At 49.7% G+C, this 21,319-nt stretch overlaps 1 protein-coding gene across 1 annotated transcript in view; it reads right to left on the bottom strand.

The window, feature by feature from the left end:
* Positions 1–8,935, bottom strand: part of LOC140203504 (ankyrin-repeat and fibronectin type III domain-containing 1-like) — a 281,359-nt gene extending 272,424 nt beyond the window's left edge. Inside the window, exon 1 of the mRNA XM_072269592.1 lies at positions 8,744–8,935. Coding sequence (XP_072125693.1) covers positions 8,744–8,929 — 186 coding nt within the window. The 5' untranslated portion in view covers positions 8,930–8,935. The remainder of the gene's footprint in view (positions 1–8,743) is intronic.
* Between the last annotated feature and the right edge of the window lie 12,384 nt (positions 8,936–21,319).

The raw sequence follows: 21,319 nt of genomic DNA, 5'->3' as shown, positions 1-21,319 counted from the left end.
CTGCAGTCTACCATCACTGCAGGACTTGTATGCCAAACAGGCAGGAAAGATCATTGCAAACACTACCCACACTGTAAACTGCCTTTTCCAAAAACTCCCTTCTGGTAAGTACTATAGGGCTATTAAAACAATAACTTTACACCATCTGTGAAAGTTTCTTTCCCCAGGCAGTTAATCTTACCAACCATTCTAATTAGCCTATCCCCCACGCCCCACTCCACTGATTACCCCTATGACTACACAACATTTTGAACCACTGTTTACATTGGAAATACGTGCTGATATTTATGTCTTTGTGCACATTTCATTCTCTATCCATATTTTAACCTTTAGCTATATGTTTTATATATATAGTGGATTCTGGTTAATTGGGCCATCAGTTAATGGGGGCAGCCACTTAGTTGGAATAACTCTCAAAGAACAAAAAGTATTGAAGGAAATAGACGGGAATCCCTTCATTTATTTGGGACACTACGCTACTTAATTAGGACAGGAGCAACACACACAAAATGCTGGAGGAACCCAGCAGGCCAGGCAGCATCTATGGAAAAAAGTATAGTTGATGTTTCAGGCTGAAAAATTTCTAAAGCATTGTATGAAGGCAGTCCATTATCTACACTAGGTGTCTGTGCTAATTTTCTTCATTTATAGACAATAGACAATAGGTGCAGGAGTAGGCCATTCGGCCCTTCGAGCCAGCACCGCCATTCACGGTGATCATGGTTGATCATCTCACAATCAGTATCCAGTTCCTGCCTTATCCTCATAACCTTTGATTCCGCTATCTTTAAGAGCTCTATCCACCTCTTTCTTGAAAGCATCCAGAGACTTGGCTTCCACAGCCTTCTGGGGCAGAGCATTCCACATATCCACCGCTCTCTGGGTGAAAAAGTTTTTCCTCTACTCTGTTCTAAATGGCCTACCCCTTATTCTTAAACTGTGGCCTCTGGTTCTGGACTCACCCATCAGCGGGAACATGCTTCCTGCCTCCAGCGTGTCCAATCCCTTAATAATCTTATATGTTTCAATAAGATCCCCTCTCAGCCTTCTAAATTCCAGAGTATACAAGCCCAGTTGCTCCAATCTTTCGACATATGACAGTCCCACCATCCCGGGAATTAACTTTGTGAACTTACGCTGCACTCCCTCAATAGCGAGAATGTCCTTCCTCAAATTTGGAGACCAAAACTGCACACAGTACTCCAGGTGTGGTCTCACCAGGGCCTTGTACAGCTGCAGAAGGACCTCTTTGCTCCTATACTCAATTCCCCTTGTTATGAAGGCCAGCATGCCATTAGCTTTCTTCACTGCCTGCTGTACCTGCATGCTTGCTTTCAGTGACTGATGTACAAGAACACCTAGATCTCGTTGTACTTCCCCTTTTCCTAACTTGACTCCATTTAGATAATAATCTGCCTTCCTGTTCTTACCACCAAAGTGGATAACCTCACATTTATCCACATTAACCTGCATCTGCCATGCATCTGCCCACTCACCCAGCATGTCCAAGTCACCCTGCATTCTCATAACATCCTCCTCACATTTCACACTGCCACCCAGCTTTGTGTCATCGGCAAATTTGCTAATGTTACTTTTAATCCCTTCATCTAAACCAGTAATATATATTGTAAACAGCTGCGGTCCCAGCACTGAACCCTGCAGTACCCCACTAGTCACCGTCTGCCATTCCGAAAGGGACCCATTAATCGCTACTCTTTGTTTTCTGTCAGCCAGCCAATTTTCAATCCATGTCAGTACTCTGCCCCCAATACCATGTGCCCTAATTTTGCCCACTAATCTCCTATGTGGGACTTTATCAAAGGCTTTCTGAAAGTCCAGGTACACTACATCCCCTGGCACTCCCTTGTCCATTTTCATAGTTACAACCTCAAAAAATTCCAGAAGATTAGTCAAGCACGATTTCCCCTTCGTAAATCCATGCTGACTCGGACCAATCCTGTTACTACTATCCAGATGTGTCGTAATTTCATCTTTTATAATTGACTCCAGCATTTTTCCCACCACCGACGTCAGGCTAACCGTATATAATTCCCTGTTTTCTCTCTTCCTCCCTTCTTGAAGAGAGGGACAACATTAGCCACCCTCCAATCCACAGGAACTGATCCTGAATCTATAGAACATTGGAAAATGATTACTAATGCGTCCACGATTTCTAAAGCCACCTCCTTAAGTACCTTATTTACAGTTAATTAAAAGATCGTAACAGTGTACAGTGGATGAATTCCTCTGTTGATAACTTTTAGGAACTAATATACAGTCTATAGTACTGATAATGTTCTAATTTGTTCTGTATTTCATTTAAGTACATAATTTGCTACTCAGTTAAATGGTAATTTGTCTTTTTTATACCTTTGTATCTATTTCCATTCGGCTAAGTGGGGCAGCTCTTTAATTGGGCCAAAATGTACTGGTCCCAATGTGTCCCAAGTAACCGAAATCCACTGTACTTCTTCATAGTTGCTGAATGTTGTTTTTCTGCTGCACGTCACATCAACACACCACAGCAAATTCCTAATATATGCAAATGTAGATGGCCAATAAAGTTGGTTCTTGATCATTAATCCTACAAAAAGCAGTGGATCCAGTCCAGTCCATCATGGGTAAAACACATCGACATGAAATGCTGCTGTGGGAAAGTAGTATCCGTCACCACCCAGGGTATGCTCTCTTCTCACTGCTGCCATCAGGAAGAACATACAGGAGCCTCAGGGCTCACACCACCAGGTTCGGGAACAGTTGTTACCCCTCAACCATCAGGCTCTTGAATCAAAGTGGATAACTTCACCCAACTTCACTCACAAAATCACTGAACTGGACTCAAGGACTTTTCATTTCATGTTTTCGATATTTATTGTTTGTTTGTCTTTTGCAAACTCATTGTCCTGTTGCATGTGATTTTATTGTATTTCTTATATATACAGTGAATGCCTGCAAGAAAATGAACTTTGATCATTGATCACATTGCCATTACCTCTGCTCATTTGGCGGAGATGGCAGCGTGATGCAGCTCGCAGTGGCCACTCCGGTGGTGATATCTGTTATCTGTCAAGTAGGATGCTGTGCACAATCCTGATTTGATGGAGACAGACGTGAGAGCACAGAGGAACATCTGGAGAAACTTCTGAAATGTCTGCTTCGCTGCTGCTGCTACTGTGTGATCCAGAATCTCCGGAGGAGAAGGCCCAGAGTCCTCGGCTTTGTTTGTTGCTCGGTGGCCGGGGCGGGGTCGAAGCACTCGGCAGAGGATGGTGCTCGGTGTCGGAGGGCTGGTCGGAGGCTCGAAGTTTTCGGACGGACTCAGAGTCCGCTGTGGTCGGGTGCTTCCAATGGTGCTGCATCGGCAAGTTTGCGGTGCTTGGAGGTTCATGGCAGGGAGAGTTCCTCCCTTCTACTGTCTGCGTGAGATGATGGGGCTATCAGGACTTGAGACTTTTTTTTTACCATGCCCATGGTCTGCTCTTTATCAAACTACAGTATTGCTTTGCACTGTTGTAACTATATGTTATAATTATGTGGTTTTGTCAGTTTTAGTTTTGGTTTGTCTTGTGTTTCTGTGATATCTCTCTGGAGGAACACTGTATCATTTTTTAATGCACGCATTTCTAAATGACAATAAACAAGGACTGAGTGTCCTCATAATCTAATCTAATCTAATCATTCAGAGGCAGTGATCTGACATGGCCTCTCCACACTCTGGCTATAACATTGGCTACTCCACCCTGGGCGATTCACCACAAACACTGGCGGGGTTGTGGACAGTCAGGGAGTTGTCAAACTATTCAGCAAGTAATAGATTTACTGGGAATGTGGACAGAGGGATGGTAAAATGGAGTCCAATCCAAACAAATGTGAGGTGTTGCACTTTGGGAGGTCAAATAAAAGAGGAACGTGTACAGCATTTATCAGATTCAATTTCAAATTTATATATTTATCAGATGTACATCTAAAACATGTAGCGAAATGTGTCAATAATAGGAATTCTGCAGATGCTGGAAATTCAAGCAACACACATCAAAGTTGCTGGTGGACGCAGCAGGCCAGGCAGCATCTCTAGGAAGAGGTACAGTCGACATTTCAGGCCGAGACCCTTCGTCAGGACTAACTGAAGGAAGAGTTAGTAAGAGATTTGAAAGTTGGAGGGGGAGGGGGAGATCCAAAATGATAGGAGAAGACAGGAGGGGGAGGGATGGAGCCAAGAGCTGGACAGGTGATTGGCAAAAGGGATACAAGAGGATTATGGGACAGGAGGTCCGGGAAGAAAGTCAAGGAAGGGCGTGGGGGAACCCAGAGGATGGGCAAGGAGTATATTCAGAGGGACAGAGGGAGAAAAAGGAGAGTGAGAGAAAGAATGTGTGTATAAAAATAAGTAACAGATGGGGTACGAGGGGGAGGTGGGGCATTAGCGGAAGTTAGAGAAGTCGATGTTCATGCCATCAGGTTGGAGGTTACCCAGACGGAATATAAGGTGTTGTTCCTCCAACTTGAATGTGGCTTCATCTTTACAGTAGAGGAGGCCGTGGATAGACATGTCAGAATGGGAATGGGATGTGGAATTAAAATGTGTGGCCACTGGGAGATCCTGCTTTCTCTGGCGGACAGAGCGTAGGTGTTCAGCAAAGCGGTCTCCCAGTCTGCGTCGGGTCTTGCCAATATATAAAAGGCAACATCGGGAGCACCGGACGTAGTATATCACCCCAGCCGACTCACAGGTGAAGTGTTGCCTCACCTGGAAGGACTGTTTGGGGCCCTGAATGGTGGTAAGGGAGGAAGTGTAAGTGTACGTGGAATGGGGGAGATGCGTTTAAGAGCAGAGTTGATAGCTCTACGCTTCTTTTTGGATTCCAGACCTAATCAGTTCCCCTCTACCACCACTCTGCTCCGTCTCGCGGAATTAGTCCTTACTCTTAATAATTTCTCCTTTGGCTCCTCCCACTTCCTCCATTTCACATACATCTGCTCTCACTCCATCCTCCCGCCACCCCACTAGGAATAGGGTTCCCCTGGTCCTCACCTACCACCCCACCAGCCTCCGGGTCCAACATATTATTCTCCGTAACTTCCGCCACCTCCAACGGGATCCCACCACTAAGCACATCTTTCCCTCCTCCCCCCTCTGCTTTCCGCAGGGATCGCTCCCTACGCGACTCCCTTGTCCATTCGTTTCCCCATCCCTCCCCACTGATCTCCCTCCTGGCACTTATCCGTGTAAGCGGAACAAGTGCTACACATGCCCTTACACTTCCTCCCTTACCACCATTCAGGGCCCCAGACAGTCCTTCCAGGTGAGGCGACACTTCACCTGTGAGTCGGCTGGGGTGATATACTGCATCCGGTGCCCCTGATGTGGCCTTTTATATATTGGCAAGACCCGACGCAGACTGGGAGACCACTTTGCTGAACACCTACGCTCTGTCCGCCAGAGAAAGCAGGATCTCCCAGTGGCCACATATTTTAATTCCACATCCCATTCCCATTCTGACATGTCTATCCACGGCCTCCTCTACTGTAAAGATGAAGCCACACTCAGGTTGGAAGAACAACACCTTATATTCCGTCTGGGTAGCCTCCAACCTGATGGCATGAACATCGACTTCTCTAACTTCCGCTAATGCCCCACCTCCCCCTCGTACCCCATCTGTTACTTATTTTTATACACACATTCTTTCTCTCACTCTCCTTTTTCTCCCTCTGTCCCTCTGAATATACCCCTTGCCCATCCTCTGGGTTCCCCCACCCCCTTCCTTGACTTTCTTCCCGGACCTCCTGTCCCATGATCCTCTCGTATCCCCTTTTGCCAATCACCTGTCCAGCTCTTGGCTCCATCCCTCCCCCTCCTGTCTTCTCCTATCATTTCAGATCTCCCCCTCCCTCTCCCACTTTCAAATCCCTTACTCACTCTTCCTTCAGTTAGCCCTGACGAAGGGTCTCGGCCTGAAACGTCGACTGCACCTCTTCCTAGAGATGCTGCCTGGCCTGCTGCGTTCACCAGCAACTTTGATGTGTGTTGAGCGAAATGTGTCAGTTTTGTTAACAACCCACACACCTAAGGATGTGCTGGGGGCAGGCCGCAAGTGTCATCTCACATTCCAATGCCAAAATAGCACATCCATAATGTTCACAGACCACAACGTCAGGATTTCTAACAGTACAGAGAGATCTTGGGGTGCAAGCTCCGTACACAATGTCCCAGCACACACTCCCGGGGTCAGACAAAGAGTGAAACTCCCTCTACACCATCCCATCACACAAGCCTGCGGTCAGACACAGAGTGAAGCTCCCTTCACACCACCCCATCACACACTCCCAGGGCTGGGAGAATGTGACTTTAGCAAAAAGTATAGCCCCCCTCTTTAGGTTGTAGCCACTGCTTGTAGAAATTCAGATTTCTACAGATGTACTGTGGAGAGCGCTCTGACAGGTTTCCTCACTGCCTGGTATGAAGGCTCCAACGCACAGGATGGCAAGAGGCAACCGAGGGTTGTAAACTCAGCCGCCAGTTCCAGCAAGGACAAGCTCAAGAGGGTGTCATCCATAATGAAGAACTCTCAGCACTCCGAATGCCCTCTTCTCATTACCACGGTCGAGGAAGCGAAACAGGAGCCTAAAGCTACCCACTCAACAGCTTCTTTCCCTCTGCCATCAGATTTCAGAACAGACCATGAACCCAGCTACAATACTGCACCTTTTTGGCTCTCTTTTTTGCACTACTTATTTATTTCTTTAATACAGTGAATTCCGGTTAATTGGGACATATCGGGACCAGAACATTTTGGCCCAATTATGCAGCTGCCCCAATGAGACAAAGTTTCATGGAAATAGGTAAAATGATATAAAAAAGACAACTTGAGTTACAAATGCAAACACAAGGAAATCTGCAGATGCTGGAATTTCAAGCAACACACATAAAAGTTGCTGGTGAACGCAGCAGGCCAGGCAGCATCTCTAGGAAGAGGTACGGTCGACGTTTCAGGCCAAGACCCTTCGAAAGAAAGGGTCTAAAGATGCTGCGTTCACCAGCAACTTTTATGTGTGTTGCTTGAGTTACAAATAATGTATTTAAATGAAATAGAGAACAGATCAGAAGACTATCAATACTACAGCAGCACTGTAAAACTGTAACACACACAAATAATGCTGGTGAACACAGCAGGCCAGGCAGCATCTATAGGAAGAGGTACAGTCGACGTTTTGGGCCGAGACTAATTAGTCCTGACAAAGGGTCTCGTCCCGAAATGTCGACTGTACCTCTTACTATAGATGCTGCCTGGCCTGCTGCGTTCACCAGCATTTTTTGCGTGTGTTGCTTGAATTTCCAGCATCTGCAGATTTCCTCCTGTTTGCAAATGTAAAACTTTACTATTTCCTAATAGTTATTGATGAAGTTGTGAAATAGTTTCATTTTCACTCCTGGCTCTTTCTGGCATCTCCAAGCCTGAATGCTTGAAACTGCAGTGAGTTCGGAGTTGTCCCACTGCTTATTTCTCACCAACTATGAGTGGAAAAAGATTACTGCTTTTTATACAGAAACACATGAAACTGATGCTATTTAAAAAGTGTTCTCTCTAAGCATGGTGTTGTGTCTAACAATGTCCATTACTGACGCTAGATAGAAACTGTTCAGCAGATCTCCTGTCCTAACTAAGTGGCATAGTGTCCCAAATAAATGAACGGAATCCCAGCTATTTTCTCAATTAGTTTTTTTCTCTTCAAGACGTCCAAAATAAGTGGCTGTCCCGATTAACTGATGGGCCAGTGAACTGGAATCCGCTATGTATGTAGGTCTTGTACTGCACTGTTGACACAAAACAACAAACTTCATAATTTCATAATCCTGAATTTGATCTTGATTGTGACAATGTGCTGGGTTAAGAAACGGAGCTGAAGAATACTGCTGTGGTGGGGCTGCTGACATTATCTGAGGTCAGGTTGGCTCTGCCCTGTGAACAACTCAACATCTAATCTTCTTTTGAAAAGTGTTTAATACCTTTTGTCCTAGGATATCTTTAACAGGATTTGGAATTACAACCAGATGGATATTGTTTGAAAATTCATACCAGAATGTGCTTAAGTGTTGTGGTCTGTGACACTCACGAGTATGGTGGTCTCTGACTGGTATGTTCATGACCACTGAGTAACTGCACTCTGTAGAGCAGGTCAATGCCTCTCCTTCCATATCGACAGCATCTGTCTTCACTCCTTACTGGGCAGCCCCATAACAGGCATCCCTAACTAGGCACCTCCTAATAACGCTTCTCCCTACTAGTCACCCCCTAGCATGAACCCCCATACTGGACACCCCCTTACTGTGAACCCCCATACTGGGCACCCCCTTACCGGGAACCCCCACACTGGGCACCCCCTTACTGTGAACCCCCACACTGGGCACCCCCTTACTGTGAACCCCCATACTGGACACCCCCTTACTGTGAACCCCCATACTGGTCAATCCCTTACTGTGAACCCCCATACTGGGCACCCCCTTACCAGGAACCCCCACACTAGGCACCCCCTTACTGTGAACCCCCACACTGGGCACCCCCTTACCAGGAATCCCCATATGGTCACCCCTTACTGTGAACCCCCATACTGGGCACCCCCTTACTGTGAACCCCCATACTGGGCACCCCCTTACCGGGAATCCCCTTACTGGGCACCCCCTTACCGGGAACCCCCACACTGGGCACCCCCTTACTGTGAACCCCCATACTGGGCACCTCCTTACCGGGCACGACTTTCGTTGCTTGTTCTTCTCATTTCTGCCCAACAAACTGGTCTCATCAAAGGACGTGTAATTAACCTTGAATTTCCCCGATAGGTTCCTGTAGAGCCTCTTGGCTGCACCTGGGGAGGACGGAGACACCACCCTCCGGCCATGTGCCAGCTGGAGATCCCGGACCTGCTGGTTCATTCTGGGTGGCGACAACCTGGTGATCAGTGAGCAGAAAGATGGTTATTGATCACTCAGACACACCGTCACCCCTCCGAACACCCCAAACCCTGTACACCCAAACCCCTGTACAGTGTCACCCCTCTGAACACCCCAACCCCTGTACACCGTCACCCCTCCGAACACCCAATCCCCTGTACACCGTCATACCTGTACACCGTCACCCCTCTGAACACCTCAAATCCCTGTACACCGTCACCCCTCTGAACACCCCAACCCCTGTACACTGTCACCCCTCCGAACACCCCAACCCCTGTACACCGTCATACCTGTACACCATCACCCCTCTGAACACCCCAACCCCTGTACACCGTCACCCCACTGAACACCCCAACCCCTGTACACCATCTCCCCTCCGAACACCCCAAACCCTGTACACCCAAACCCCTCTACACTGTCACCCCTCTGAACACCCCAACCCCTGTACACCGTCACCCCTCTGAACACCCCAACCCCTGTACACCGTCACCCCACTGAACACCGCAACCCCTGTACACCGTCTTCCCTCTGAACACCCCAACCCCTGTACATCGTCAGCCCTCCGAACACCCCAACCCCTGTACACCGTCACCCATCTGAACACCCCAACCACTGTACACCGACTCCCCTCTGAACACCCCAACCCCCGTACACGGTCACCCCTCTGACCCCAACCCCTGTACATCGTCACCCCTCCGTGCACCCCAACCCCTGTACACTGTCACCCCTCTGAACACCCCAACCCCCGTACACCATCACCCCTCTGAACACCCCAACCCCTGTACACCATCACCCCTCTGAACACCCCAACCCCTGTACACTGTCACCCCTCTGAACATCACAACCCCTGTACACCGTCACCCCACTGAACACCCCAACCCCTGTACACTGTCATCCCTCTGAACACCCCAACCCCTGTACAACATCAACCCTCTGAACATCCCAACCCCTGTACACTGTCACCCCGTGAACACCCCAACCCCTGTACACTGTCAACCCTCTGAACACCCCAACCCCTATACACTCTCACCCCATATATGCTGTCAGGCACACACTACTCTTTTACACCTGTACCCCATCACCTGGTGGTCAGGAAGAGGAGAGAAAGGTACTGACCACTTAGATACGCTCTCTGCTCCACATACACAGTCTCCCTCCCTGTACACTGTCAACTCCCTGCACTCTCTCACCCTGGTACACTATGACAACCATACACGATCAACTGAGTACACCATCAGCAGCGTACATCATGACATCACACATCATCACCTCCCATACACTGTCACACTCTGTGCATCATTCGACATGTACATGGTGAACACCTGTACACCGTCAGACACTTACACTGTCTCCCCTGTACACCATCAAACACGTACACTATCTCCCCCTGTACACCATCAAACACGTACACTATCTCCCCCTGTACACCATCAGACAAGTACACTGTCTCCCCTGTACACCGTCAGACACGTAAACTGTCTCCCCTGTACACCATCAGACACGTACACTGTCTCCCCTGTACACCGTCAGACACGTAAACTGTCTCCCCTGTACACCATCAGACACGTACACTGTCTCCCCTGTACACCATCAGACACGTACACTGTCACCACTGTACAGCAGCAGACACGTACACTATCACCCCCCTATACACCATCAGACACGAAAACTGTCTCCCCTGTACACCATCAGACACGTACACTGTCACCCCTGTACACAATCAGACACGTACACTGTCGCTCCTGTACACCATCAGACACGTACACTGTCACCCCTACACCATCAGACACGTACACTGTCACCACTGTACACCATCTGACACGTACACTGTCTCCGCTATACACCATCAGACACAAACAATGTCACACCCTGTACACCGTCAGACACGTACACTGTCACCCCCTATACACCATCAAACACGTACACTGTCTCCACTATACACCACCAGACACGTACAATGTCACCCCCTGTACACCAACAGACACGTACACTGTCTCCCCTGTACACCGTCAGACACATAAACTGTCTCCCCTGTACACCATCAGACACGTACACTGTCACCCCCCTATACACCATCAGACACGTAAACTGTCTCCCCTGTACACCATCAGACACGTACACTGTCACCCCTGTACACAATCAGACACGTACACTGTCGCCCCTGTACACCATCAGACACGTACACTGTCACCCCTACACCATCAGACACGTACACTGTCACGACTGTACACCATCAGACACGTACACTGTCTCCGCTATACACCATCAGACACATACAATGTCACACCCTGTACACCGTCAGACACGTACACTGTCACCCCCTATACACCATCAGACACGTACACTGTCTCCGCTATACACCACCAGACACGTACAATTTCACCCCCTGTACACCAACAGACATGTACACTGTCACCCCTGTACAGCAGCAGACACGTACACTGTCACTCCCCCCATACACCATCAGACACGTAAACTGTCTCCCCTGTACACCATCAGACACGTACACTGTCACCCCTACACCATCAGACACATATACTGTCACCCCTGTACACCATCAGACACGTACACTGTCTCCGCTATACACCATCAGACACATACAATGTCACACCCTGTACACCATCAGACACGTACACTGTCACCCCCTATACACTATCAGACACATACACTGTCTCCCCTGTACACCATCAGACACGTACAGTGTCACCCCTGGTACACCATCAGACACGTACACTGGCACCGCTATACACCATCAGACACATACACTGTCACCCCCTGTACACCATCAGACACGTACACTGTCTCCGCTATACTGCATCAGACACATACAATGTCACCCCCTGTACACCATCACACACGTACACTGTCTCCCCTGTACACTGTCAGCCATGTACACTGTCTCCCCTGTACACCGTCAGACACGTTCTCTGTCACCCCCTGTACACCATCACACAAGTACAGTCACCCCTGTACACCATCAGACACGTACACTATCTCCCCTGTAGACCATCAGACACATATACTGTCACCGCTGTACACCATCAGACATGTACACTGTCTTCCCTGTACACCTTCAGACACGTACACTGTCACCCCCTGTACACCATCAGACACGTACACTGTCTCCCCTGTACACCATCAAACACGTACTCTGTCACCCCCCGGTACACCATCAGACACGTACACTGTCAACCCCCTGTACACCATCAGACACGTACACTGTCAACCCCTGTACACCATCAGACACGTACAGTGTCTCCCCTGTACACCATCAGACACGTACAGTGTCACCCCCTGTACACCATCAGACACGTACTATGTCTCCCCTGAACACCATCAGACACGTACACTGTCACCCCCTGTACACCATCAGACACGTACACTGTCTCCCCTGTACACCATCAGACATGTACACTCTCACCCCCTGTACACCATCAGACACATACACTGTCACCACTGAACACCATCATACATGTACACTGTCTCCCCTGTAAACCATCAGACACGTACACTATCGCCACTGTACACTGTCAGACACTTACACTCTCTCCCCTGTACACTGTCAGCCAAGTACACTGTCTCCCCTGTACACCGTCAGACACGTACACCGTCTCCCCTGTAGACTGTCTGACACGTACACTGTCTCCCCTGTACACCGTCAGACACGTACACTGTCTCCCCTGTACACCGTCAGACGTGTACACTGTCACCCCCTGTACACCATCAGACACGTACACTGTCTCCCATGTACACTGTCCCCCGTACACTGTCATACACGTACACAGTCCCACCTGTACACTGTCAGTCATGTACATTGTCACCCCCCTTTACACTGTCTCCCCTGTACACTGTCAGACACGTACACTGTCCCCCTGTACGCCATCAGAAACGTACACTGTCACCCCTGTACACCGCCAGACACGTACACTGTCCCCCCGTACACTGTCATACACGTACACTGTTCCCCCTGTACACGGTCAGACACATACACTGTCACCCCCTGTATACTGTCAGACAATGTACACTGTCCCGCCTGTACACCATCAGACACGTACACTGTCTCCCCTGTACACCGTCAGACACGTAATCTGTCTCCCCTGTACAGCATCAGGAACGTACACCGTCACCCCCTGTACACCATCAGACACGTACACTGTCCCCCCTGTACACCATCAGACACGTAAACTGTCACCCCTGTACACCATTAGACACATACACTGTCTCCCCTGTAAACCATCAGACACATACACTGTCTCCCCTGTACACAGTCAAACACGTACACTGTCTCCCCTGTACATCATCAGACACGTGCACTGTCTCCCCTGTACACCATCAGACACATACACTGTCACCGCTGTACACCATCAGACATGTACACTGTCTCCCCTGTACACCATCAGACACGTACTCTGTCACCCCCTGTACACCATCAGACACGTACTCTGTCACCCCCTGTACACCATCAGACACGTACACTGTCACCCCCTGTACACCATCAGACACGTACAGTGTCTCCCCTGTACACAATCAGACAGGTACACTGTCACCCCCTGTACACCATCAGACACGTACACTGTCTCCCCTGTACACCATCAGACACGTACACTGTCTCCCCTGTACACCATCAGACACGTGCACTGTCTCCCCTGTACACCATCAGACACGTACACTGTCTCCCCTGTACACCATCAGACACGTACACTGTCTCCCCTATACACAATCAGACACATACACTGTCACGCCCTGTACACCATCAGACATGTACACTCTCACCCCCTGTACACCATCAGACACATACACTGTCACCCCTGTACACCATCAGACACGTACACTGTCTCCGCTATACACCATCAGACACATACAATATCACCCCCTGTACACCATCACACACGTACACTGTCTCCACTGTAAACCATCAGATACGTACACTATCTCCACCATACACTGTCAGACACTTACACTGTCTCCCCTGTACACTGTCAACCATGTACACTGTCTCCCCTGTACACCGTCAGACACGTACACTGTCACCACTGTACACCATCAGACACGTACACTGTCTCCGCTATACTGCATCAGACACATACAATGTCACCCCCTGTACACCATCACACACGTACACTGTCTCCCCTGTACACCGTCAGCCATGTACACTGTCTCCCCTGTACACCGTCAGACACGTTCTCTGTCACCCCCTGCACACCATCAGACACGTACACTGTCACCCTCTGTACTCTATCAGACAAGTACACTGTCTCCCCGTACACCATCAGACACGTACTCTGTCACCCCCTGTACACCATCAGACACGTACACTGTCAACCCCCTGTACACCATCAGACACGTACACTGTCAACCCCTGTACACCATCAGACACGTACAGTGTCTCCCCTGTACACCATCAGACACGTACAGTGTCACCCCCTGTACACCATCAGACATGTACTATGTCTCCCCTGAACACCATCAGACACGTACACTGTCACCCCCTGTACACCATCAGACACGTACACTGTCTCCCCTGTACACCATCAGACACGTACACTGTCTCCCCTGTACACCATCAGACATGTACACTCTCACCCCCTGTACACCATCAGACACATACACTGTCACCCCTGTACACCATCACACACGTACACTGTCTCCCCTGTAAACCATCAGACACGTACACTAACGCCACTGTACACTGTCAGACACTTACACTGCCTCCCCTGTACACTGTCAGCCATGTACACTGTCTCCCCTGTACACCGTCAGACACGTACACCGTCTCCCCTGTAGACTGTCTGACACGTACACTGTCTCCCCTGTACACCGTCAGACACGTACACTGTCTCCCCTGTACACTGTCTCCCCTGTACACCGTCAGACGTGTACACTGTCACCCCCTGTACACCATCAGACACGTACACTGGCTCCCCTGTACACTGTCCCCCGTACACTGTCAGTCATGTACATTGTCACCCCCCTTAACACTGTCTCCCCTGTACACCGCCAGACACGTACACTGTCCCCCCGTACACTTTCATACACGTACACTGTTCCCCCTGTACACGGTCAGACACATACACTGTCACCCCCTGTATACTGTCAGACAATGTACACTGTCCCGCCTGTACACCATCAGACACGTACACTGTCTCCCCTGTACACCGTCAGACACGTACACTGTCTCCCCTGTACACCAACAGACATGTACACGGTCTCCCCTGTACACCATCAGACACGTACACTGTCACCCTCTGTACACCATCAGACACGTACACTGTCTCCCCTGTACAACACCAGACACGTTCTCTGTCACCCCCTGTACACCATCAGACACGTACACTGTCTCACCTGTACACCATCAGACACATACACTGTCAACCCTGTACACCATCAGACACGTACACTGTCTCCGCTATACACCATCAGACACATACACTGTAACCCCCTGTACACCATCACACACGTACAGTCACTCCGTACACCATCAGACACGTACACTATCTCCCCTGTACACCATCAGACATGTACACTGTCACCCCTACACCGTCAGACACATACACTGTCACCACTGTACACCATCAGACAAGTACACTGTCTCCCCTGTACACCATCACACACATACAATGTCACACCCTGTACACCATCATACACGTACACTGTCTCCACTATACACCGTCAGACACGTACAATGTCACCCCCTGTACACCATCAGACACGTACACTGTCACCCCTGTACAGCAGCAGACACATAGACTGTCACTCCCCCCATACTCCATCAGACACGTAAACTGTCTCCCCTGTACACCATCAGACATGTACACTGTCACCCCTACACCATCAGACACGTACACTGTCACCCCTGTACACCGTCAGACACGTACACTGTCACCCCCTATACACCATCAGACACGTAGACTGTCTCCGCTATACACCATCAGACATGTACAATGTCACCCCCTATACACCATCAGACACGTACACTGTCACCCCTGTAAAGCAGCAGACACGTACACTGTCACTCCCCCCTATACACCATCAGACACGTAAACTGTCTCCCCTGTACACCATCAGACACGTACACTGTCACCCCCTGTACACCATCAGACACGTACACTGTCACCCCTGTACACCATTAGACACGTAATCTGTCTCCCCTGTACAGCATCAGACACGTACACTGTCACCCCCTGCACACCATCAGACACATACACTGTCACCCCTGTACACCATCAAAAACGTAATCTGTCTCCCCTGTACAGCATCAGGCACGTACACTGTCTCCCCTGTACACCATCAGACACATAAACTGTCAATCCTGTACACCATCAGACACGTACACTGTCTCCGCTATACACCATCAGACACATACACTGTCACCCCCTGTACACCATCACACACGTACAGTCACCCCTGTACACCATCAGACACGTACACTATCTCCCCTGTACACCATCAGACACATACACTGTCACCCCTGGACACCATCAGACACGTACACTGTCACCCCTACACCGTCAGACACGTACACTGTCACCACTGTACACCATCAGACACGTACACTGTCTCCGCTATACACCATCAGACACATACAATGTCACACCCTGTACACCATCAGACATGTACAATGTCACCCCCTGTACACCATCAGACAGGTACACTGTCACCCCTGTACAGCAGCAGACACATAGACTGTCACTCCCCCCTATACTCCATCAGACACGTAAATGGTCTCCCATGTACGCCATCAGACACGAACACTGTCACCCCTACACCATCAGACACGTACACTGTCACCCCTGTACACCGTCAGACACGTACACTGTCTCCCCTGTAGACTGTCTGACACATACACTGTTCCCCCCCTGTACACTGTCAGACATGGACACTGCCTTCCCTGTACACCGTCAGACACGTACACTGTCTCCCCTGTACACTGTCTCCCCTGTACACCGTCAGACGTGTACACTGTCACCCCCTGTGCACCATCAGACACGTACACTGTCTCCCCTGTACACCATCACACACATACAATGTCACACCCTGTACACCGTCAGACATGTACAATGTCACCCCCTGTACACCATCAGACACGTACACTGTCACCTCTGTACAGCAGCAGAAACATAGACTGTCACTCCCCCCTATACTCCATCAGACACGTAAACTGTCTCCCCTGTACACCATCAGACACGTACACTGTCACCCCTACACCATCAGACACGTACACTGTCACCCCTGTACACCGTCAGACACGTACACTGTCACCCCCTATACACCATCAGACACGTAAACTGTCTCCGCTATACACCATCAGACATGTACAATGTCACCCCCTATACACCATCAGACACGTACACTGTCACCCCTGTACAGCAGCAGACACATACACTGTCACCCCTGTACACCATCAAACACGTAATCTGTCTCCCCTGTACAGCATCAGGCACGTACACTGTCACCCCTGTACACCATCAGACACGTACACTGTCACCCCTACACCGTCAGACACGTACACTGTCACCACTGTACACCATCAGACACGTACACTGTCTCCGCTATACACCATCAGATACATACAATGTCACACCCTGTACACCGTCAGACACGTACACTGTCTCCACTATACACTATCAGACACGTACAATGTCACCCCCTGTACAGCATCAGACACGTACACTGTCACCCCTGTACACCGTCAGACACGTACACTGTCACCCCCTATACACCATCAGACACGTAGACTGTCTCCGCTATACACCATCAGACATGTACAATGTCACCCCCTATACACCATCAGACACGTACACTGTCACCCCTGTACAGCAGCAGACACGTACACTGTCACTCCCCCTTATACACCATCAGACACGTAAACTGTCTCCCCTGTACACCATCAGACACGTACACTGTCACCCCCTGTACACCATCAGACACGTACACTATCACCCCTGTACACCATCAAACACGTAATGTGTCTCCCTTGTACAGCATCAGGCACCTACACTGTCACCCCTGTACACCATCAAACACGTAATGTGTCTCCCTTGTACAGCATCAGGCACCTACACTGTCACCCCTTGTACACCAACAGACAAGTACACTGTCACTCCCTGTACACCATCAGACACGTACTATGTCTCCCCTGTACACCATCAGACACGTACACTGTCACCCCTACACCGTCAGACACGTACACTGTCACCCCCTATACACCATCAGACACGTAAACTGTCTCCGCTATACACCATCAGACATGTACAATGTCACCCCCTATACACCATCAGACACGTACACTGTCACCCCTGTACAGCAGCAGACACATACACTGTCACCCCTGTACACCATCAAACACGTAATCTGTCTCCCCTGTACAGCATCAGGCACGTACACTGTCACCCCTGTACACCATCAGACACGTACACTGTCACCCCTACACCGTCAGACACGTACACTGTCACCACTGTACACCATCAGACACGTACACTGTCTCCGCTATACACCATCAGATACATACAATGTCACACCCTGTACACCGTCAGACACGTACACTGTCACGCCCTATACACCATCAGACATGTACACTGTCTCCACTATACACCATCAGACATGTACAATGTCACCCCCTGTACACCATCAGACACGTACACTATCACCCCTGTACACCATCAGACACGTAATCTGTCTCCCCTGTACGGCATCAGACATGTACACTGTCACCCCCTGTACACCATCAGACACATACACTGTCACCCCTGTACACCATCAAACACGTAATGTGTCTCCCTTGTACAGCATCAGGCACCTACACTGTCACCCCTTGTACACCATCAGACACGTACACTGTCACTCCCTGTACACCATCGGACACGTACTATGTCTCCCCTGTACACCATCAGACACGTACACTGTCACCCCTACACCGTCAGACACGTACACTGTCACCACTGTACACCATCAGACACGTACACTGTCTCCGCTATACACCATCAGACACATACAATGTCACACCCTGTACACCGTCAGACATGTACAATGTCACCCCCTGTACACCATCAGACAGGTACACTGTCACCCCTGTACAGCAGCAGACACATAGACTGTCACTCCCCCCTATACTCCATCAGACACGTAAACTGTCTCCCATGTACGCCATCAGACACGTACACTGTCAACCCTGTACACCGTCAGACACGTACACTGTCAACCCCTATACACCATCAGACATGTAGACTGTCTCCGCTATACACGATCAGACATGTACAATGTCATCCCCTATACACCATCAGACACGTAAACTGTCTCCCCTATACACCATCAGACACGTACACTGTCACCTCCTGTACACCATCAGACACTTACACTGTCACCCCTCTACACCATCAGACACGTACACTGTCTCCGTTATACACCATCAGACACATACAATGTCACACCCTGTACACCGTCAGACATGTAGAATGTCACCCCCTGTACACCATCAGACAGGTACACTGTCACCCCTGTACAGCAGCAGACACATAGACTGTCACTCCCCCCTATACTCCATCAGACACGTAAACTGTCTCCCATGTACGCCATCAGACACGTACACTGTCAACCCTGTACACCGTCAGACACGTACACTGTCAACCCCTATACACCATCAGACATGTAGACTGTCTCCGCTATACACGATCAGACATGTACAATGTCATCCCTTATACACCATCAGACACGTAAACTGTCTCCCCTGTACACCATCAGACACGTACACTGTCACCCCCTGTACACTATCAGACACTTACACTGTCACCCCTCTACACCATCAGAGACGTAATCTGTCTCCCCTGTACAGCATCAGGCACGTACACTGTCACCCCCTGTACACCATCAGACACGTACACTGTCACCCCCTGTACACCATCAGACACGTACACTGTCTCCACTATACACCATCAGACACATACAATGTCACCCCCTGTACACCATCAGACACGTACACTGTCTCCCCTGTAAACCATCAGACACATACACTATCTCCACTGTACACTGTCAGACACTTACACTGTCTCCCCTGTACACTGTCAGCCATGTACACTGTCTCCCCTGTACACCGCCAGACACGTACACCGTCTCCTCTGTAGACTGTCTGACACGTACACTGCCCCCCCCCCATACACTGTCAGACACGGACACTGTCTCCCCTGTACACTGTCCCCCATACACTGTCATACACGTACACTGTCCCACCGGTACACTGTCAGTCATGTACATTGTCACCCCCCTTTACACTGTCTCCCCTGTACACTGTCAGACACGTACACTGTCCCCCTGTACGCCGTCAGACACGTACACTGTCACCCCTGTACACCGCCAGACACGTACACTGTCTCCCCTATACACAATCAGACACGTACACTGTCACGCCCTGTACACCATCAGACATGTACACTCTCACCCCCTGTACACCATCAGACACATACACTGTCACCCCTGTACACCATCAGACACGTACACTGTCTCCGCTATACACCATCAGACACATACAATGTCACCCCCTGTACACCATCACACATGTACACTGTCTCCCCTGTAAACCATCAGACACGTACACTATCTCCACCATACACTGTCAGACACTTACACTGTCTCCCCTGTACACTGTCAGCCATGTACACTGTCTCCCCTGTACACCGTCAGACACGTACACCATCTCCCCTGCAGACTGTCTGACACGTACACTGTTCCTCCCTGTACACTGTCATACACGTACACTGTCCCCCCCTGTACACCGTCAGACACGTACACTGTCTCCCCTGTACACCATCAGAGACATACACTGTCACCGCTGTACACCATCAGACACGTACACTGTCTTCCCTGTACACCGTCAGCCACGTAAACTGTCTCCCCTGTACACCATCAGACACGTACACTGTCTCCCCTGTACACCATCAGACACGTACACTGTCACCACTGTACAGCAGCAGACACGTACACTATCACCCCCCTATACACCATCAGACACGAAAACTGTCTCCCCTGTACACCATCAGACACGTACACTGTCACCCCTGTACACAATCAGACACGTACACTGTCGCCCCTGTACACCATCAGACACGTACACTGTCACCCCTACACCATCAGACACGTACACTGTCACCACTGTACACCATCTGACACGTACACTGTCTCCGCTATACACCATCAGACACAAACAATGTCACACCCTGTACACCGTCAGACACGTACACTGTCAACCCCTATACACCATCAGACATGTAGACTGTCTCCGCTATACACGATCAGACATGTACAATGTCATCCCCTATACACCATCAGACACGTAAACTGTCTCCCCTGTACACCATCAGACACGTACACTGTCACCCCCTG

This window comes from Mobula birostris, chromosome 9 (assembly GCF_030028105.1).
Source record: "Mobula birostris isolate sMobBir1 chromosome 9, sMobBir1.hap1, whole genome shotgun sequence".
NCBI classification, from domain to species: domain Eukaryota; kingdom Metazoa; phylum Chordata; class Chondrichthyes; order Myliobatiformes; family Myliobatidae; genus Mobula; species Mobula birostris.
Note: the sequence above shows the minus strand (reverse complement) of the source record. Positions and strands in the feature narration are given on the sequence as shown.